We start from the raw sequence: 20503 nt of genomic DNA, 5'->3' as shown, positions 1-20503 counted from the left end.
TTTGGGTAGACCTGTGTGGAGCCAGGAGTTGGACTCGATGATCCCTGTGGGTCCCTTCCAACACGGGATATGCTATGATTCTATGATTCATACTGCAACACGGCAATTGTAAAACAGAGCTGCAAGCTACATACACAGCAAATACAAGTGTATTCATAACTTTTGCAATCTTCAAGCCATCTCACATACTGAACATTAAGATACAGGCCTCTGAGGCAAACTAGGCACATGAGGAAGCATCACTAGAAATAAAATCCACCTCAGTGGATTTTAAGATACATATTCACATACACACACTGCTGATCATTGCTATGCTGTGAAAACTTGCTATTTTAAGCCCTGCAGAGGTTATGAGAACTTTAAATTATCAATTTTTTGGACACATTAAGATACAGTCATAAAAAATGAAACTCAGTTTTGCTTCAACATCCTGCCCAAGCAATATTACTTCAAGAAGTAACTCTAAAGATTTCCTTAAATATTCTACTAAAAACAAAAATACCTGGATCCAATTTGATCAATATCTATTACAGCTTTTGCCACACCAAAAATTAAACCAATAACACAGTACATCCATTAATTGCCCTTGAAGAAATACATAATTCTTCGTTGTGAAACACTGACAGCCACTGTCTTTGCCCACCCTGACTCTGTATTACATGCACATGATTTTCAGTGGAGAAGAGTGCAGTACGTTCCTATGTCCTCAGAGCAAAACTGATGTTTAAGCTATCAAAAGGTGAAGACTAAAGAAGAAGGGACCTCATGTAAATATGGGATGAAGCATTTTGTACAAATCTTTGGGCAATTATAGTTTGGAAATGAGAGACGTTCACATATTAATGATGCTGACATTATAATACATTCCTCTAACAGAACCCTGACTAGAAGTCTCTGCAAGTGTTTAGAAAACCCACAGTAAGACATATTTACAGCTTCTGGTAATGACACCTAACGCTATTTTATTAAGCACTCATGGACACAAAATAGCCCCTCTTTGAGCATTTCTAGAAGTCCAGAGTTCACAGGTGTCATAATGGCATTACTGTTAGAACTCACTAGGACTGCAGTTAATTCTCTTCCTCTTAAAAGGGATGAGAAAATCACCACATTTACTACAGTCACACATTAATATCACCAAACTTGCTGGGTATGTAAAACTACTGAAATTCTTACCTCAGATGATTTTGAGTTTTCATAGTATATACCTTGAACTAAGTCACCAATAGCACTTGATATGAGTTCCACAACCTGTAAAAGAAAATGAAAAAGACAACTTACATCTTTATTAGTAAATTTGGTGATTATTAAAGAAAGCTACTGCCAGATTTCCAGAGAGATAAATAGTTCACAACTTGCCTTGCAGAAAGCTAGATATGAAGGACTGTAGGATTTATGAGGATATATTCTGCACAAGCGTGATCCTGTCCCCCTACTAAAACCTCTACTACAGTAATTCTTCTATCAAACTTTTAAGGTTAAAAACAAAATTTTAATTTATATTAAGTGTGAACTATGGAGTGTATTCTCACAAGGACATTCATAGAACTAATAAATCCCAGTTCATGAATAAGAGACAGTACCTCATCTGGGCTTTCTTTTGTTTTGTTTTTCTCCCCTGCCAAGTAAATACTTCACAATACCTCTCATTGGGAGCTGTTAAAATTCTAATCTTCATGGCTAATACAGAAAAGTCAGAATCCATAGAAAGGTAACCTTTCAAATGTGATCATTTGGTATTCGGGTGTCCTGGGAATGCTCTGTGGATGTATTTAGTACATGGCCCGAGGCTCAGCTGTACCACATACACTGGAAGTCTGCAACACGGGAATGTTTAAATCAGATTTATCAATCTGTATTATCTTCACGGTTCAGACTTTTTATTTTATTCAAGTGAAGCCTAAAAATCTGAACTTGATCCAGAATGTAAAACAAGCATTCCCTGGTCTCCCTGGAACTACTGTACAATTTAGAGTTGTGCACATGAACTGTCTTAATTGGAACAAAATACACAGATTTGTTGTAAAATTAAATGCAGGCATTTCAAATAAGCACACCTTAAGGCTACCCCTGTAGTTGCTCGCAAAGTTTTAATTTCTTGAATGCTTGATTTCCCATGCATATGATTCTATATCTGGTTCCCTTTTTTGTTTCCTAAATTCAGCCTAGTTCTTATTGAATTAAAAGATTTAGTTTCAATTTTTATCATTCTTGTAACTGAAGACAAGAAGTCAAATGATAACACCCCTAACAGAAAGATGTTTTAACATTTAGGCAGACTTTATTTGATAATAAAAACACATTTGTATGCTAGTTTTGAGTACTAGCAGAAAGACTGTGTTGGTTTTTGTTTTTTTTTTTTTAAACACTAGTTCATATACATATTCATACACACAGAGCAAGCGCTAACTTTAGAAATGCTGCTGATTAAAAGTCATGTTTTTTCTTGCAATGCATATGGGTTAATTTGCAAGACCTATAAAAACAGCCTAAAAAAAAATCACATTGCCCTTTAGGAAACTAGATACCTAAGAAATATTGTAGCAATATGAGCTGCAGAGGAACTGAAAGGACAATGATCCTACAGTGTTACCAGATGTGTTGAGTTATTTAAGTGGGTAACAGAGAAAATTAGAGTTGTTTTTTTTTTTTCCTTTCTTTCTTTTTTTTTTTTTTTAAAGGTATCAGATAAGCCCTATTCCCAAATCCAGGAGGATTGAGTATCGCCAATAGGTCTATGAAAGTCTGTAACCAAATGCCCAGGATCAGATTGTATTACAGTTTATACAAGCAACATCCCAAGATTCTTCTGATGGCTAGGACACATAATACAGATCAATCACTCACTAAAAAATGTTATGGTTTGTGAAACAGTCTGAGCTCAGAGACCTACACTGGTAATACGAAGAGGAATTTACAAAGACACTGAGTCCTACTCTAAATGTCAAAGTGATAGTATGAACTTTTAACAATGCATCTGGCTCTGGATAACTAGACCTTTTCCTCTTTCTCCTGAAACTCTAGACTGAGCAGGACCCTGTTCTGGGGTTTCTTTTTTCCATCTCTCCTCTCTCTTTTTAGTGCAACTCTACTCTCAAAGGCAATCTTAACTGACTTTAAAACAATCTCAGTGAAAACATTTGTGAACAATTGTACCTTTTCCTCTCATAGTTTATAAAACATCTTCAGAGAATTACACATCCACTACTTTGAAGAATCCATATATTAAACACCATTAGGCCTTCAGTGACGTATTGAGCACTAAATGTTAGTGTGAATTTAATATTAGCATTACCTCCCTTCTTTCCAAATCTTTCTCTCTCTCTCTCTCTCCAAAATTATTTTTCTAAGGTAAATGCAAGGCCATATAGATCATTACCAGGAATGAAATTCCAGTTTCAAGAGCACAGTGGGATGCTTGCATGAGGCTCTGGTACTTCATCACCCCTTAATCTGATCTATTATCTGATCTAGCATCTGCGACATGACATCGGTGGCCTGAGGTCCTGGCTGATGAGGACAGCTACGAAAAATGAGGAAACCAGGTATTTTTCCTGTGTCCCAAACTGACACAGAGGAAGAAAGATTATTACAGTTTCAGCAGTAACCACGCAGTCAACGATACACTGACTAGCTCTTCTGCAACACAACAAAATTTGAAAGCAATCAACATCCACTGTAAAATTTATTTCCTCCTGTTTTATGTAAGGGAAAACAAGCAACAGGGAATTGATTTTTCCCAAAGCCAAGCAGCATGACAACGGAAGAGAAGAAAACAGACATGTCCAGGACATCTCTCTTCTCATCATGCCTTTGTCTGACCAGTGCTCTGCTCCACTCACTGACATTTCTGAGAAGCAAGTTTGAAGATCAGTAAAGATAGATGAAAATTACATGTTCCAAACTGCTTTCCCTCTGATCTCATTTGAAGGTTGAGCTCCATTTTGAACAAGTTCAAAGACTGGGAAAGAGAAGAAGGAACTGCCAAACTAGTGCTTCAAAACAGCAGGACCTCAAGAGACCAGAGGCAGCCTACTCAGAATCTCTCACCCCACTATTTTTCACTCCTCTACACGTTTTTAATCTTGGTGCCTTTTAGGTACTAGGGATGACCAGGAGTAGCTTTGTATTGATAGAAAACAGATTTCCACTCTATTTTTTGTTTTCCACTCTGCATCAGTATCTTCCCCTGGCACCAGAAGTGCCAGGAGGCCTAGGGGCAGCCCAGGGGTTGGCCTGGGCCTGGCTGGCTGTAAGGCGAAGCCTATGCAGATCGTTCCACACTCTTTAAACGCATCTTCTGCAACAGTTCTGTCAGGGTCTTTTTCTTCTAAGCAGGTATTACTTCAACCCCTTTTGCAGAGATGTGATCTCCCTTGTTTTTAAAAGGTCAACAGGAAGGCCACCTATTCACCATGAACACAGGGAAAAGAGACATACTGCTAAAGTTGATATATACCCTACTGTCTAGACAGACAAAGTGTATGACATTAGGTAAATTTTGGACACAAGTATGTGATGCCTGATTCCATAGCAAGGTAGAGCTCGTGTTTTAACCTTGTTGACTGATGCAAATATGAAATAAGCTAGAAATCTGTACTATGTTTCAATGCCAGAAGGGCTCTGTAGGTTCTGTATCTTGCACTTTTCTGGCATAGAAATTTATTTTTCAAAAATGGACAGCTTCAGCCCTTCAAGGTTCTTTATTCTTTAAACTTATTTTGACTCCAGTTTCTCAATCTCAGAATTTCAAAGTGTTAATTGCAAAAATACAAAGTGGTTGTAATTTTCCTAGTGGTTCAGAAAAGTACTTGGGGCAGTCAAACTGCTATGCATTGAATTTCCTCCCTCCCTTTCCTGAACTCAGACTAAACCTTTCAGATAGGCCGCTCAAGACCCACCTATAAGGTAATTCAGGATTCACAATTCTCAGATTATTCCCTATTCAAAATGACCTAGAATAGGGCCAAGCATTCATTGCCACAATCATCCTTCACAGTTCTGAACACGCTGGAGGAACGAAAGGCATTACTGACATCAGCTGAGCAACTCAGGCACTTGTCTTGGAAATTTTTATTTTTATACATATATATATAAATATATATATTTTAAGTTCACTTCAACATAACACTGAAAATATATTTTTCATTCTAGCTTAGAAAAGGAATTAATTTGAGTTCCATTCAATGTGTGTTTTGTTTTTATTCTTTTTTAAATTCAGCAGCTGAACTGGAATCGATTACACAGACCACTCTACTTAGGAGAAGTAGTATGGTGTCTCTCGAGACTCAAGTGGATATTTTCAAGGGGAATGTCAGGGAAAGGATTAAGCTTTTGTGGGGAGACAGGAAACGCAATAGGAAGGGCACAACAATAGATATGTCTTTGTTCCTCATTATTCCTGCTTTCTGTTTGACAAACTTCCTTAGCTTTGCTAAATTCCTTTCAAGAAGAGCCACAAGTAATTCTCTTCTTCCTTAGTCTGTCTCTGCGCTGCTGATCTTGAAATGATTTCTTTCCTCAGACATCTGCTGTGACAGACCCTACCTCTTGCTGCTGATGCACAGACTTGAGAATGTAGCAAGATTTCACTGTACTAGTAAATAAGAAAATTAGATAGTCAAGAAACATTAAATATAAACTATAAAAGTTCCTTCACCTTACATTTGACTGTTTTTTTCCTCCCCAAACTGTTAATTTTTAGAAATATTCCACACACAAAAATTCCATTAAAAGTTCTTAAAATGAAATCCTGCATTTGACATAGACACGTTGTAACTCTAAGAAGCTACAGATGAAACTCAGTAAACAGCTGAAATTGGATTTTGATTGTTCAATAATATCTATAAAAGAGAGCAAAAACTAAGGAATGCCAAGAATACTGGAATTTAGTTTTCTTTCCTGGTAATCTCCTGAAATGTCGTTAGTCATACACATAAATAAGTGTGCCAGCTAACAGATTCTTTGTTTTACGTTATTGTAGCCTATTGGATTTAATATTTAGAACTATCTTTTAAATCTTTTTGTGGTTTTTGAGGGGGGGGTTGATTTTTGTTTTTTAAATCTGTCCCTCTCTTAGTTGATGCACACAAAAAAACTCCTCGTGGTGATTTACTTTCTAGCAAGTTTTAAATGCTCTTGGAAAACAAATTTGTAGTTTTCTTCACTCTATGAATGATGAAGGCAGCCAAACACAAGCTGCAATGTAAACATTCCTCGCACCCACAACTTGATAAAAAGTTACTTCCCTAGCCATAACAACAACAACAACAACAAAAACAGCAAACCAACCAACCAACCAAAAAATCACCAGTCTGATCATTTTGAATATCAATTTGAACAGGGTTAGTATTTTCATAGGGTCAGGTACTAGCTTAAGGCTAGCCTTTCTAAAGGATTTAGAGTCCTTGGAAGAGGTTCACACTACTACAAAGACTTTTAGTGCATAATTCAATCATTTCCCTTAATGATAACAAATCCAACAGAAGAAATATTGTCATCCCTTCCCTACCTCCACGTGGTCTCTTACACAGTATATTAATATCTTTGCAAATCCAATGCAGCAGGTCTTTGCACTGAAACGCTCAGCCACCTATTGATGAGTGATGCATGTTAGAGAGTGTGTGATTTCTTCAACTTGACCTTTTTGGATGGGGTAACTATTTCATTGCATATCTTACATATGAAACAGTGAACAAAGAAGGCACTGTGACTACAGAGCTCTGTAGCTATAAAACCCTCCTCATCAATAAATGATGCAAGAGAGCATGGCTGTAAAACACTTTCCAGTCATGCTGGTGCAGACAACCATTAAACTGGGCTATGTTCACAAATGAATTGTGGATTAAACTGAGTAAAGAAAAAAAATCTGATCGGCTTTGAGTTGACAGAAATGATTAGCTGCACGTGGTATCAACTATTTTGCATAGACTGTGTCTGAATAAACGTGAATCAGAAGTAATATCATTTAGCATCTGACAGATGGAATCAACTAAACCAAGCTGCAGATGTTTGTTAAACTAGCAAATCAACAGCCTGTTCTGATGTAGCAGGAGCAGCAATCAGATTCTAGACCCAAAATGAAATGGTGCTGAATTTCAAAATGCTATTATTAACCAGCAGTTCCAGTCAATCCATATTGCTAGCCAACAGGAACATTTCATGTAAAAATACAATTCATCTACAAACTTGCAATCATATTATGTACATTACTACATTATTGCAATGAAGCCACTACAGATGTAAAGACACTTTAACTAAAAATTTGACCCTGGGAAAATTTGTTTTAGACTAACTTTATTGCAGTGCAAAAAGAGGGGAGGATACATAATCTATCACCCTATTTAAAAGACACATATTTTAATCTTTCCTAGAAGTACACTGTATAAAAACACCTGCTGGAAGGGAACTGCGAAGAGGGAGCCAAACTCTTCCCGGCAGCGCCCACTGACAGGATGAGGCAATGGGCACAAGTTGAAACACATGAAATTCCATCTGGACATTTGAAAACACTTTACTGTGAAGGCAGTCAAACACTGGAAAAGGTTGCCCAAAGGGGCTGTGAAGTCTCCATCTGGAGACATCCAAAACCCACCTGGACATGGTTCTGGGCAACATGCTCTAGGTAACTCTGCTTGAGGAGGGGTTTTGGTCTAGATGACCTCCAGAGGTCCCTTCCAACCTCAATCATCCTGTGATGGCAGCAGCTGTCTGAGGAGGACCACAGTGGCTTTCGCATACATACAACAATGGTAACAATAAGACTTTTCTCTTTAAAAACAGAAAATCAACTCTACAAAGCAGATGCCAAATACTCTCTAAGGAAAGGGTTAATTTTAGTGTATGCTCCGGAAAGAGATTTCTCTTCTATGGGTAGCTAAGTTCTTGGGAGACTAAGAAAGGACATCCAAATTTTAGATTATTATCTGCATGGCTAACAGTTTTTAATTGCAACTGAATCGTCACAAAAATATATTTTCACTTTATAAGAGCATATTATTTACTGAAGTTGCACTTCAGGTGGAAAGATTACTACATACTGTCACTTTCAGTTCTGCAAAAGCATTTACTAATTATGTTGTCAAAAAAAGCATGGAAGTTCACCTCTAGAACCAAAGATGTCCTAAGATCCCATCCGACCAAAGATGAGTGTCAGTAAGTAATAAGTCCCAACTCAAAAAAAGGCTGCTTGAGATAAGATTGTCAAGACAGTATTTCACTATAGATTTGACTGCTTTGTATCCTACTATGTACTCTCAATATGAACCATCTATTATGTTTAAGAAACAGTTTTTAAATAAAGCCAAGAAAACAGAAGTTGTGATCTTCCACTGCTTGAGGTATAAAACGAATGAAGTTGGTATGCAAATATTGCTCACTGAGGAGACCACCTTCTGCAATGTTACGAAAATCTACTTTCATGTCTTAATTTGTTCAAGAGCTAAAGCTTTTTAGCAATGAACTCCTCCATGATGATCATGCATTGCCGAGGAAAAAAAAGAGCTGTAATGAACATCCATGCTTTGAGAAACCTGAACAGTGATAATACCATTTTGGGGCCAGTTCTCTTCAACATTTTTATAAACGATCTGGACACAGGACTTGAATGCATACTAAGTAAGTTTGCAGATGATACTAAATTAGGAGGAGCTGTTGAATCCCTTGAGGGCAGAGAGGCCTTGCAGAGAGATTTTGACAAACTAGAGCGCTGGGCAATCACCAACCGCATGAAGTTTAACAAGAGCAAGTGCCAGATTCTGCACCTGGGAGGGGGGAACCCTTGCAGTGTATTTTTAGGAAAGAGCTTCAATCTTAGACTTGATGATTCACAGTGATATCTATTGACTACGTACTTTGATACTGGTCTCAATCTCAGCCATGCGGCGGTCATTCTGCTGGAAGGCGCTGGTTATAAGTCATACATAAGGGAAGCCATAGAAATCTCTCACTCTTTCTCTCCCCCCCCCCCCCCCTTTTTTTAATATACATTTTCACGAAGAAGTGGGAGGACAGAAAACAGACTGAAATCTAAACATAAAATTTTCCAGCAGTGCTGTGGCCAAAAAGTACAGAAAAATAAGCTCTTTCAATTCAGGTGTATTTTATTGGACCAATATTAACTCCAGTGGAGTCTAGCTCTGGGAAAGTTTAACATATGTATTAGCTTTAAAAATCAGTTCAGGTGCAAAACACTACTAAGGTAAAAAATAATAAAAATGAAAAAACAGACCTGTGTGTGGAATGCACTGATTGGGAACCAAAACCAAGCCATGCAGTTGTAATCCCCAAGCCAATATTCACTACAACACAACAGAACTCTTTTACAGATCATTAAAAAGGAGATGGTTTCTAACCTATTACTACAATTACAGATTAATTCTAATTTAAATGAAATTCTAAAAATTAATAAATTAATAAGCTGTGTCACCTAAGACTCTAACTTCTCCAAAAGATTACTTTTCAAACACATAAACACAGCCATTAAAGTAATGAAATTCTACAAGTACTTAGTTATATTACCAGCTACAGTAGCAAAAGTGAAACAAAAAAACTGTAAAAGATTCAGAAAATGGAATGCTTCATTTGCCCACAGGTTATTTTAGGAGCTACAAATTTACTTGTTGAAAACAAAGGCAAATGATGCACTTGCTAAGGAACTGCTTCACTGAAACGGGCACACAAAGGGGCCACGGGGACAGCACAAAGAACTAATTAGGAGATTCACTAGCATCATTCTACAATTTCATCATCATCATGAGAACTGTTACGTCTAATGTTAGTAGAAATCCTAGACAAAAGTTTTAAGGCAGTAGCATGGGAAAAACGACTACCGAGTACCAGTTCTAATCAGTATTGATCTTTTGTCTCTTAACATACAGGATTTTTCCATAAATGCTGAAATACTTTCATCAGCTTCTATAAAGAGTGTCTTTTCACTACCAAAAGAACTTCACATCACAGTCAACAAAACTCTACTACAGAAATATTATAAAAAACTAGTCTTTGGGTATATTGGGCAGAAAAAAAATATATACGCCCATTAAACGGACACAAAGTTTGTATGACAATCTCTTTTTGTTTTACTTAACTAAAACACCGAATTTGCCTCTCAGAAATGGATGAAAATCCGTAGATTTTGGTGCACTCTAAGAATGTTAAAACAACTAACAGTTTTCTTAGTTGACTTACAATAACAATGCATTTCTCAGTACTGAAAATGCCTTTGCATTCTCCAATAAAATACTTGCTATGCTGTATGCTAATACTGAGATATTTTAAGACACGGTTTAAAACATGGAACTGTTTTCTTAGGGTTGCCCAAACAAAAGCTTTATTCTAGAACGACACTCAATCACGACAACTATGTTATGTCATCTCATATTAGATTAAACATTCAAAACACTACATTTCTTCCTTCATTTTCTTCTCCCTCATCTCCCAGATAAAATACTGTTCCTTAACTGTACTTTTAAATAAGTAAAATTCAGAACTCTTCAATCCTTCAGTTTTCAGTAGTGTCTGCCTTTGAGACACACCTCTTTGGATCTCCAAAATACTACATTAGAATAAAAACACTCAGCAATAGAGAAGGTGGCTTACTCCCTACCCAATCCAGTATGTTGCCATCAAACAGTGCCTTAGAAGAAGGTACAGTAAGACAGACACAATACCTTACTTCAGGAAAGCTCTTTATCCTGTTCTTTAAACAAATTTTGAAGCTTGTTTTTCTTTTTTTCCTCTCAATAATTCAACTTTATTATCAGATTTTATAACCTGTGTCTCTTAATGCAATCTGATCTCTGTTTCTTACCAAATCCACGCTTTGGTGTCACCTAGCTGCTTTGTGAGCTGTTAATTCTGAAGGTACCCATCTCCAATGGCATGTATTGGGAAGAAAAAGGAAGTAGATAAAGTGAGCAGACATGGAAAATTAAAAACTATATCTATATAGTTATATATATATATATATATATGACTTTTTGTCATGAACTTCAGTTTTCTGTATTAACACTGACTACTTTTGGTTCTCACCCTTCTCCGTGATTTTCTCCATTCTGCTGTGATCAAAACAGCTGCTGAATTTCAGAAGGAAAATTCAGATGATGGAGTTTGTGGGTTTTATTATTTTAAAATATCACAGAAATATACTTAGTAAATATTTATGGATAATATTTTCCAGTAGAGAAATTCATGAAGAATACCTCTTTGAAAATAACTTTCATTGCTCTGGGAATAACTCCACAGGACCACAACTGATGCTACATAAGCAGAAACCCCAGTTCAAGACAAGCAGATCTCTTCTGAAGCAAAGTGTACATTCAGACTGCTGCAATAGGAAGATTTCCATGAATAACTTGTTAACATTTATGCTAACACGAGGCCTATTTTGTAAACAACACATTTATGCCTTTAGGAATACATAAACTTAACATAAGGAAATGCATCCACTCTATAAGTACTACATCTGTGCTACTGTTTATTTATGAACAAATAATGCTTAATAAAACAATGCTCTATAATGCGGTCTTCTGGCGGAGCTCTGCACTGACAGACAAGATTCTTGAATTCAATTCCAAGCTTTCAGGCTGCAGACTTGAAGTGCTTCAGTGCACTTCAATCATTCCAACAAGAGCTCATTGAATTATAGCAGGAAGAAGAGCATCATTCCAAAAATTTCAGTAAGAACTACGGAGAACACTACTGTCAGAATTTCAATGTGTTTTGAAATAGGCTTGTTTTTACCTTCCTCCTTTTTGGGGTTTACTTTCTGTTTTGGATAAATTATTTTTAGTTTTATTGTATTTTATTTTCACTACCAAGACATACATATCCCTATCAGTTTATGGAGTTGCAAGCAAGCAATGCATTTAATAGATTCTTTTATCACTTTCCTTAGTGGTCAACACATTACAGTAGGCATTGCACTAAAATGCATCATTTTGTCCTTCTCAAGTTTTATGTATCATTGCCTTCAGAGTGTATGAGGACCAAAACTGGTCACAATTGCATCGTTAATACTCTGCAGTTTCATATGACAACTGACAAGACGGATGGTCTAGGAAGCTCCAGCCTTAACACTGCAACAAGTTTCTTCCAACTCATCTGTAATATACCCTGAAAAAGCACATTATTTGATAATATTCTGGTCAACATTCACACATCACTTGTGTTAAAATGTCCATATCACATATCTGGTTGACAGATTACAAAAATGACAATTAACGCTTGCTACTTTTGCTGCATTCACATTTGAACACCACAAAATTATTACAAGTGAAGGTAACTTAAGCAGAAATCAAAGACAGAACTAATACTTTTTGCTACTATAGTCATAGAAGCACCTTTATGCTACAAAATCTTGCTAGCAGTTTCAACCCCACATCCTTGGCTAGCTGGAGCAAGATGACAAATGTTAAAGTCATACTACCTTCAGAAGGCAACAAAGAAAAAACCTTTAAACATTTCCTTAAACATATTTGGAGGTACTTTGATGGGTAGGCATAATTTGGTTTTCCATTTCTCCCACATATACATGTTTATAATGACTTTTACGAATGCCTTATCAAAATCCTAGAATCAAAAAACTGAAAGCTCAGAAATGAGGAAAGCTATCAAGACAACTCCATCCCATATAAACACATTTCAATCCAACGAATCAGCACATTACCAGGCATTAATGTGCAATGTCCTGTGGTGCCAGGAGCTGGACTCGATGATCCTTGAGGATCCCTTCCAACTCGGGATATTCTGTGGTTCTATGATTGAATTATTTAACTAGCAAAAAAAAAAACATACGCCCTTCCTTGTTGAAGGCTAATCATTCCTAAAACCACTGCCAATGTATGGCCTACTAGAAGATTCCAACTCAGGTCCTCGTTGGGCTCAGTTCTGTTCTAAAATCCACGTATTAGCAACATCCAATCTACTACAAGATGAAGCTTTGAAGTAAGGTTATATCCACATTATCTTCAAGTAACAACACAATTGTTGTACAATTACCATCGTAATTAGCAGGCCAAGAAAAGCCACCATCAAAAATACAAAGAGAAGAAAAAAGATAGTTTAAATAAGGTGATCAAAAAGTTAACATGAATGTAGAAAAGAATTGTAGATACATGTGAACTGATTAATATAAGACTTTTCAGTCGTAAAAGTTTTCTGAAGAAATTGCTGTTCATTTAGAACAGATTTTATTATCTGAATTAAACGGGAGAACTTTGCCATAATTACGAAAATACAGTATACAGCTGCATCTGCCCTTCAGTAGTTTGCTTTAAGCCTCAGTCAATACCAACTTTGTAATCATAATTAAAGTCTCGTAATTTCACGAAGTAGAAAATGAGAATGCTTTCTTGAAAATTACTCTGTGTGTTCAAACAACAAATTTTATATGACTTAAAAGAGAGCACAACAACAGAATTTGTCTTACAGGAGGCTGTCCTGTTTCTGGCTTCCTAACTGACATTTCAAGAAATCCTGAGTCCTTACACCACATATTCAAAACAAAACAAAACAAAAAAATCAACCCTCCCCCCCAAAAAAAAATTCTTTTGCTTCATATGAATGAGAACTAAGAGCATTATTCAAACAAAAACAACAAAAAACAACACAAACCCTGAGCCTCGGATGTTGTTAACATCATTACAGTTATACTCTACAGCACTAGCAAGAAGAGGAAAATTACTACGAATTAACAACAACAATTCCTATATTTAATGTTATTTAAAAATCAAAGTGTTACCTAAGGCAATTACCTTGCAGCCTTTTAATATCTACAGGGAAAAGCCTAAGGGAAAATAATTGACTTTGCTAATTTTACCCTTGGCAATTATAAAATAGCTCTGCATTTCATTACGACTACAGAATTTCACATCTAATTGTCAGCCCCGAGAGAAGCACAGAGATAAATGCATCATACACAAGCTTAGACAAGAGTTTAGCAGCACAATAAAATTATCTTGGTAGCAATGGTTTCAGTTAATGTTAAAACCCCCTTTAAACTCTAGTCTATACAACAGCTATGCATGCCTATATAGAGGTTATTGTCTGCCGTGGTCAGTACCATGTACAGTGCAACGCTGCTCATTTCATTAGCCAATTTGTTGAGCTACCAAATAAGTGCCTGCAAAAAAGCAGTACTGCGATTTTTACTTTTTTACATCAAAGAAAACAAAACATTATGAAGGAAAAAAGTCACAGTTATTTCACACTGCTGAAAAACAGATGCCAGATTTGAAAATTCATCATTTACAAAAGAATAAATACAGTATGTTTAAATCATTGCACCTGTCAAGAGATTTCTATAGCTTGTACTTCAATTTTTCTAACTTTGCTAGTAGGGTTAGACATATGAAAAAGAATAATTCACTAAGTCAATCAGTTCCCATAATGGCATCCCACTTATCGTATGTAGAAGCTATGAAAGTATTTAGATGTCAGAAAAATGAAAAAAAGTGCTAAAATGTTTTGGCAGAATTTTCCAACATGCAGTATAATGATTGCTTAAAAAAAAAAAATGTTTCTTTGCACTTGTGTTTCATTTCACTGTAGGCTTGCTTCCTGGCAAAGGGATTATACATTGCTGCTGCAATACTTAATGAAGTACTAAATGCAAAGTAATAAGTGCTACATTTTATACAAACTTTCCTCTTCAGTGGAGACAAAACAAAACAAAAAGTATGTAGGGTTAAATCCTTTGCCTTGTCTTGAGAGTCTTATTATGTACCAAAAATTAAAAGGATACAAATTAACAATTATTAAAACCAATTACAACACATTTTGATTATGGCACAGCTAAAATTTTGCACTCTTTAAAACTTTTTTTTTAATACCTACTCCCAGTTCTCCTCGCTTAACCCAATATTCCAACAGATTGACACCTAATTTTCCACTTCCTCTGAATCTCAGCTCTGTGCTACGAAATGACACGACTTTTGAGAGCAACCGTCACACTGATGATCAAACGCAGTATGGAAATACTCAACTACCACTGCGAGGGGCTTTAGCAGAAGAATCTAAAAATTCATTAAGCTCAGGATTAAAAAACTATGTTGATTATTGACAATCGTACAGGTATGTTTATTTTACTTTAAGATATGGCAGCAATCTCCAAATGTGTGAAGGCGGCTCTGCAAAGAACTGTTCTCGGAGCACGAAGCTCTCCAGCCATACACAGGTATGCTGGTGCTACACTAGCCTGCACAGGGATGCCCGGGAATCTCTCTCCACTGTGTCAGGTTTTAAGAACAAGCCAGACAAACACACATCAAGAATGATTTGGTGTTGATGATCCCATCTGGGGACAGGCAAACCGACTAGAAAGATGTCTCTCAAGTTCTCCATCAAGTCTCATTTTCTAAGATCATACACACACACCTTTTGTTCATCATGGAAAACGTTGCCTGCTAAGTTTTGCAGAGCAGCTGGGTTGCAGTTGCCCTTTGGAAGCCGGTACATCCATGTTAATCGGGCAATCCCACACTCAAGGATGCCCAAACGCCTAGCAAAATAATTTTATTACAGGTAAAAAGTCACCAGAGAGCTGTGCAAAGAAAAGAAGCCTCTTCCCCCAGAAATTCTCTAAGATATAGCCAGACCTTTCACGAAAAACAAGGTAGAACAAAATAGACCAGAAGTGCCTTCAGCTGGCAGTCTGCCAAAGGGGGTTGTACTCCAACCTGCCGTAAGGATGCCACAGCACGTAGTTTAAATTCACCAAGCTAACCGCTCATCCAGCACTATCTATGGCTACATTGCTTCAGGACATGCACTGAAGTCCCCAGCACAGTAATCCTACAGGACAGCGGTAAACGCTCACAACAGCAGCATCCCATCAATCCATCTACAGCTGTAATATAAGTACGCTGATTTTTGAAGGACGCTCCATATATACGTACACACCATAACTAAGCTGATTTTTAAAGGACCTCTGTTTTGGAAGATTTACTAATAGTTACTTGCTTTGGCAGTAAAAGGTGTTATTTTATTTTTTTACCTTGGTATTCTGCAACTGAGCAAGGCTTGTGCAAGCATTTGCTAGAAGAAAATCTCCACTCAAAACAGCCATTTTATTCCCAAACTGCATATCCTTCAGCGGGCCATCGCAGGACTTGAGCTCACCGATATTTACTATGCCACGATGCACCAGAAAGGCAGTGTGGATCAGCTCCGTAATCTCCGCCAGACTTCTTTGACTGAAAGCAAAGAAAAAGTACAATTATTCTGAAGTTACGAATAAAACATAGACTCTTAGGTAAAATAAAATAAAATAAATAATAATAACAATAATAAAACAAACAAAAAACACAGGTCATGCTATATGCTAAGCAGATAATTTATGAATTATCGTGCAGCTCTTCTATTTACTTCCAGAAGCTGCAATTTGGATGCGTTAAGCACTGGGAAGAAGCGCATCATGCCACTAAGCATTTCCAGGTAAGCTGCTGGTACCCCTGGTTCCCTTTGGAAGAAAGCTGCCTTTTGTTTGAATTCTTCGGCAAAATAAAGCCAAGCAATCAATATGGTCCTCACAGTGTTTTCTTTTTTGTTTTGTCTTTTAGAAGCTTGAGGGACACTGACATGAAGAAAATGCCAAGCAGAAAGCACCGATGGGAACGAACAAAGGATGTATCAGCAGGGGATTCACGAGCAAGCTAATGTGAACACCGTAAGAATGCTGCAGTAAATGACTACTCAAATTAGAGCTAAACTAATAACAGGATACCTTGCAGTTCAATAATATCAAGGGGGGAGGGTGCAGGGAAAGAGGAGAAACAGCTGAACGTTTTAAAATGTTGTGCTAGTGACATTTCAGTAGTGGTTTCAGTCAGAAGACACAAAGGTGGTGGTCCAGCACAAGGGTAGATTTAATTTGATGTGGGTAGCCTTGCAAATCATTTCTTATTCCAAGGCACAGCGTTAAACCCTCTGAATTTAGGAGCTTCATCCCTGGGAGAAACCCCTGCCACACACGGTATTTTTGTTTTCTTGAGATGAGGTTTGCCTTCTATGTCTTTTTTTTATTTTTTATTTTTTGGAAAAGGGTCAGTTCAGCCCTGTACCCCAGGCAGTGACCACCCTGGGCAGCCCAGCCATCACTCCTCTGCTCCCACCCGCCAGAGGGTGACGGACAGACAGAGCACCCGAGTGAAGAGAGGAGGAACTGAGCACTGCAGCGTCCTGTTAATGCCGCCCAGCTTGGTGCACACAGGCCCTGCTCTTACGAAGCCTTCAGCACGTTCACATTTCCTCTGATTCAAGCAGATCCCTTCGTGTCACTGAGGCTTCACGTATGAGCAAAAACAATGCATGCCCTCGCCTAGTCCGATGACTAAGGCCTTTAAGTTTGAGTTGAACGGCACCTGGTAGTGCACAGGCACGCTGTGCTCTCTGTGCTTATTCCAAAATGGCCCAGCACTAATTTATCGAGTAACTCAGCTGTCCCATGCATTCACACCTACATACACCTGCCGATACACGTTCAGGTTAGGTTCTGCCTCAGCACTGGCGTACCGTCGAGTAAATTAAAATCTTCCTCTGGATGGTGCAGATGCGTCGCGCCCGCCCGAATGCTATTAATCTAAACTAACCTTCTGCCCCCAACGTATCAGAGACACGAGGAGCCCCAGCAGCGACTGTTCCAGGCCAGCGGGCCGTGCCAGCTCCCAGGAGGGAGCAGCCTGCCGAGGCACGCCAGAGGCAGACGAGCTGGGGGGAGAGGACAAGCAGCGGTTCCCCGCAGATTTTGTCACGCACAAAAACCCGAGGTTGTTTTAAAAGCTGCCTTTATCGTTCACCGTTTTCGATTCACGTGGAGAAAAACAATCTGAAAATGAAAGAGCAAGCCATTCTTCCTCCCAACAACAAAATTAGTATTGTTTTTCAAAGAGGAAAGGGAGAAACTCCTACGACCTACATCCGCAGAGCGGTACCGTAACCATCCCCGGCTTGGCTCTACCAAAGGGTTAATAAAATTTCGAGCTCGGAGGAAAAGACTAACAAGACATCCCGATGCTCCTGCTGTCACTGTCAGGGCAGCCCTTGGAGGAAATGTCCCTATCAATTCGGTTTATCAGACGGACAGCTGATCAACATGAAACAGACTTGCTCTGGGCAGATTGAGCCGAGCTACCTGGTATGAATAGCAATGAGCGCCCCGCTCCCGCAGCGCGTCCTGCCGCAGATCCCAGGACATATGGGGATCCCTAGTGACGAGCACATAAAGCTGCAGCCAGCCCAAGTGACGGCTCATTTCCCCCAGCTGAAAGCAGACATTAATATCCCGAGGAGATCGGGCCCGCCTCTGTGACCCCCGAGGATGGGAGCAAAACAGCGACTGTCCCATTTCTTCATTTAATAAGCTTTTAATGAAGGAAATCTAAATCCTCTCTTTGACTTCAGCATCGCTCTTCGTGAAAAGGTTACACAAATACATCAGTGTCATGCCTTGCAAATGCTCAGGATCTGGATGTTTTCATTTCATTTTTTATAATCCGTTTGTTCTCCAAATGATGCTCACATTATTTGTGCTAACGAGAGCAAATAATCTGTGTCTAATTCTGATCTTATGCACTGCTCTTCCACCCTCTCTCTCTAGCTAACTAAAACCATAGGAACCAAAGCCACTGTAGAGATCCCAGGCAGTATATTTCCTAACATTTTTTGTGATAACGCCCGTAGTACTGAGGCACAACTACGGACTCCACGGTGCTGCTACTGACACGTGAGGCTTCTTAACATGACTTTGGAGAGGCCAGCATCCAACCAAAAATACAAAAAGGTGATGTTGATGCAATGCTGGACTTAGGACAACATATGATACGAGCACAAAGGCAGGAACAGGCGAGCAACTGGTTCATGAACTCCTTGCTGCTGCCCCAGAGCCCAGGCTCACACAACAAAGGAGCGGTAGCCACATGAATCATTTACGTAGCAAGGTAGAAAATAGTCATTTTTTTTTTCCAACACACAAAGTCTCTGAACAGAAGCAGACTGAGAATCAGAAGCATTTTTTCACCACGTGCCACCACGCTTCCACCTGCCTTCCACGGCGTTCGCCACCGAGGCAAGAAAACCCTGCTGACCACCCCCAGCTGCTCCACAAACTCGATTTACAGACACCACAATTGTCACAATTCCAGAGATGACACCACTCTGAGCCCCACACATCCCTCAGTCTTCTCTTTCTCCCCTTCCAAAAATCAACCTACGTGCAGTAATTTCATTCCAAAAAGGCTGGTATAGAGGCTTGGACAGATACTCAGATCTGTTTTCACTCTACTCTTTATTTCATGAAAATCTCTATTCACAGACTTTCCTTGCCTATGGTGTGTAAAAGGGAGCAGCATCAACATTGCCTCGCTTTTCAGCTCGACTCCTTGTTCATGCAAGTTTAGTACACACATAACTAACAAAAATTTCTGTAAAACACTTGCTATAAAGTACCCATTAGGTTATAAGCACCTCCAAGTTGGGAATGTGAGCCTGGAAAACACAAAGGAAACACTAATGTTACAAATAATTTAAAAAACAACAACAACAACAACAGAACACCGTTTTAGTTAGGTCATTTGGAACTATGCTGACTCTGGGACTGTGAAAAAGCAGCTTTCAGGAAAATACTAGGAAAATACAAATTTTAATTCTACAGACTATTGCCTCTCACCAGAAGAAAAAGAAGCGCCCTATCTATTCTTCCTCTCTGCTCCCCTGCCCCAGTGAACTCAACACAGATCCTTGATACTCAGGTATGTTTTGGTGAACTCTGATCAAGTGCTGAGCATGCCTCAGGAAATCCTTCAGATCTGCCCTTACAAAGTTACCCAGTAGATGCAACAGCCTGCTGCTGTGACTCCGTCAGCCCAAGCAAGGAAGACAGTTTCTGTATAAAACCCACGTTCGGATAAACACCAGATTTATTTAGGAAAATAAAGAACCAATGCAGAAACTTACTAAATATGCTTCTATTTCAGAAACTGCATTTAACAATTTTGGTTTGCATTAAAATTTCCTGTCTGTATGCCTGAGAGTCTGCCTCATCACAGGATTATTGCTACAATCGCTATTATTACAAAGATGAGTATCTCTTGCAAACTTCAACGCAAAATTTGGAGCCTACACAAAACTAAATTAAGTGCTAAGGGGGACTGGCAAAATATTGAAACAAAATTTTGTAGAAACAAAATAGATTTTTACAGCAAATTTCCTATGCAACTTGTAAAAATTAATTCTGCAGAGTTCCTTCCTGCCACCCTGAATATCCTTCTTGTTGTCTGCATTATCTTTAAACACTTGCAGCTAGGAGACATTAGCCAGTACAGTCTCTTTAGGAGTTCTCATGAGCGACTTCAGTCCTTAATTTCACAGAATCACCTAGGTTGGAAGAGACCTCCAAGATCACCCAGTCCAACCTCTGACCTAACACTAACAAGTCCTCCACTAAACTGTATCACTAAGGGCTACATCTAAACGTCTTTTAAAGACCTCCAGGGATGACGACTCAACC

The 20503-nt window shown here is 38.5% G+C and overlaps 1 protein-coding gene and 1 long non-coding RNA gene across 11 annotated transcripts in view; both read right to left on the bottom strand.

Moving 5' to 3' along the window:
- Window positions 1–20503, bottom strand: part of BEND3 (BEN domain containing 3) — a 156608-nt gene that overhangs the window by 62882 nt on the left and 73223 nt on the right. For all 10 annotated transcript variants that reach the window (XM_080586964.1, XM_080586961.1, XM_080586971.1 and 7 more), the window contains exons 3-4: window positions 15995–16193; window positions 1177–1251 (exon numbers count right to left, since the gene is read on the bottom strand). In XM_080586964.1, the coding sequence (XP_080443090.1) occupies window positions 1177–1251; window positions 15995–16193 (274 nt within the window). The remainder of the gene's footprint in view (window positions 1–1176; window positions 1252–15994; window positions 16194–20503) is intronic.
- LOC308192925 lies at window positions 1433–13520 on the bottom strand. The gene is made up of 2 exons (XR_013949226.1): window positions 9230–13520; window positions 1433–7710 (listed from the first exon to the last, which is right to left on the bottom strand). It is a non-coding gene; the product is annotated as an uncharacterized lncRNA (long non-coding RNA).

The sequence above is a fragment of the Anser brachyrhynchus genome (assembly GCF_964034855.1).
Source record: "Anser brachyrhynchus genome assembly, chromosome: 3".
NCBI lineage: Eukaryota > Metazoa > Chordata > Aves > Anseriformes > Anatidae > Anser > Anser brachyrhynchus.
This window is presented reverse-complemented; position numbering and strand designations above follow the sequence as displayed.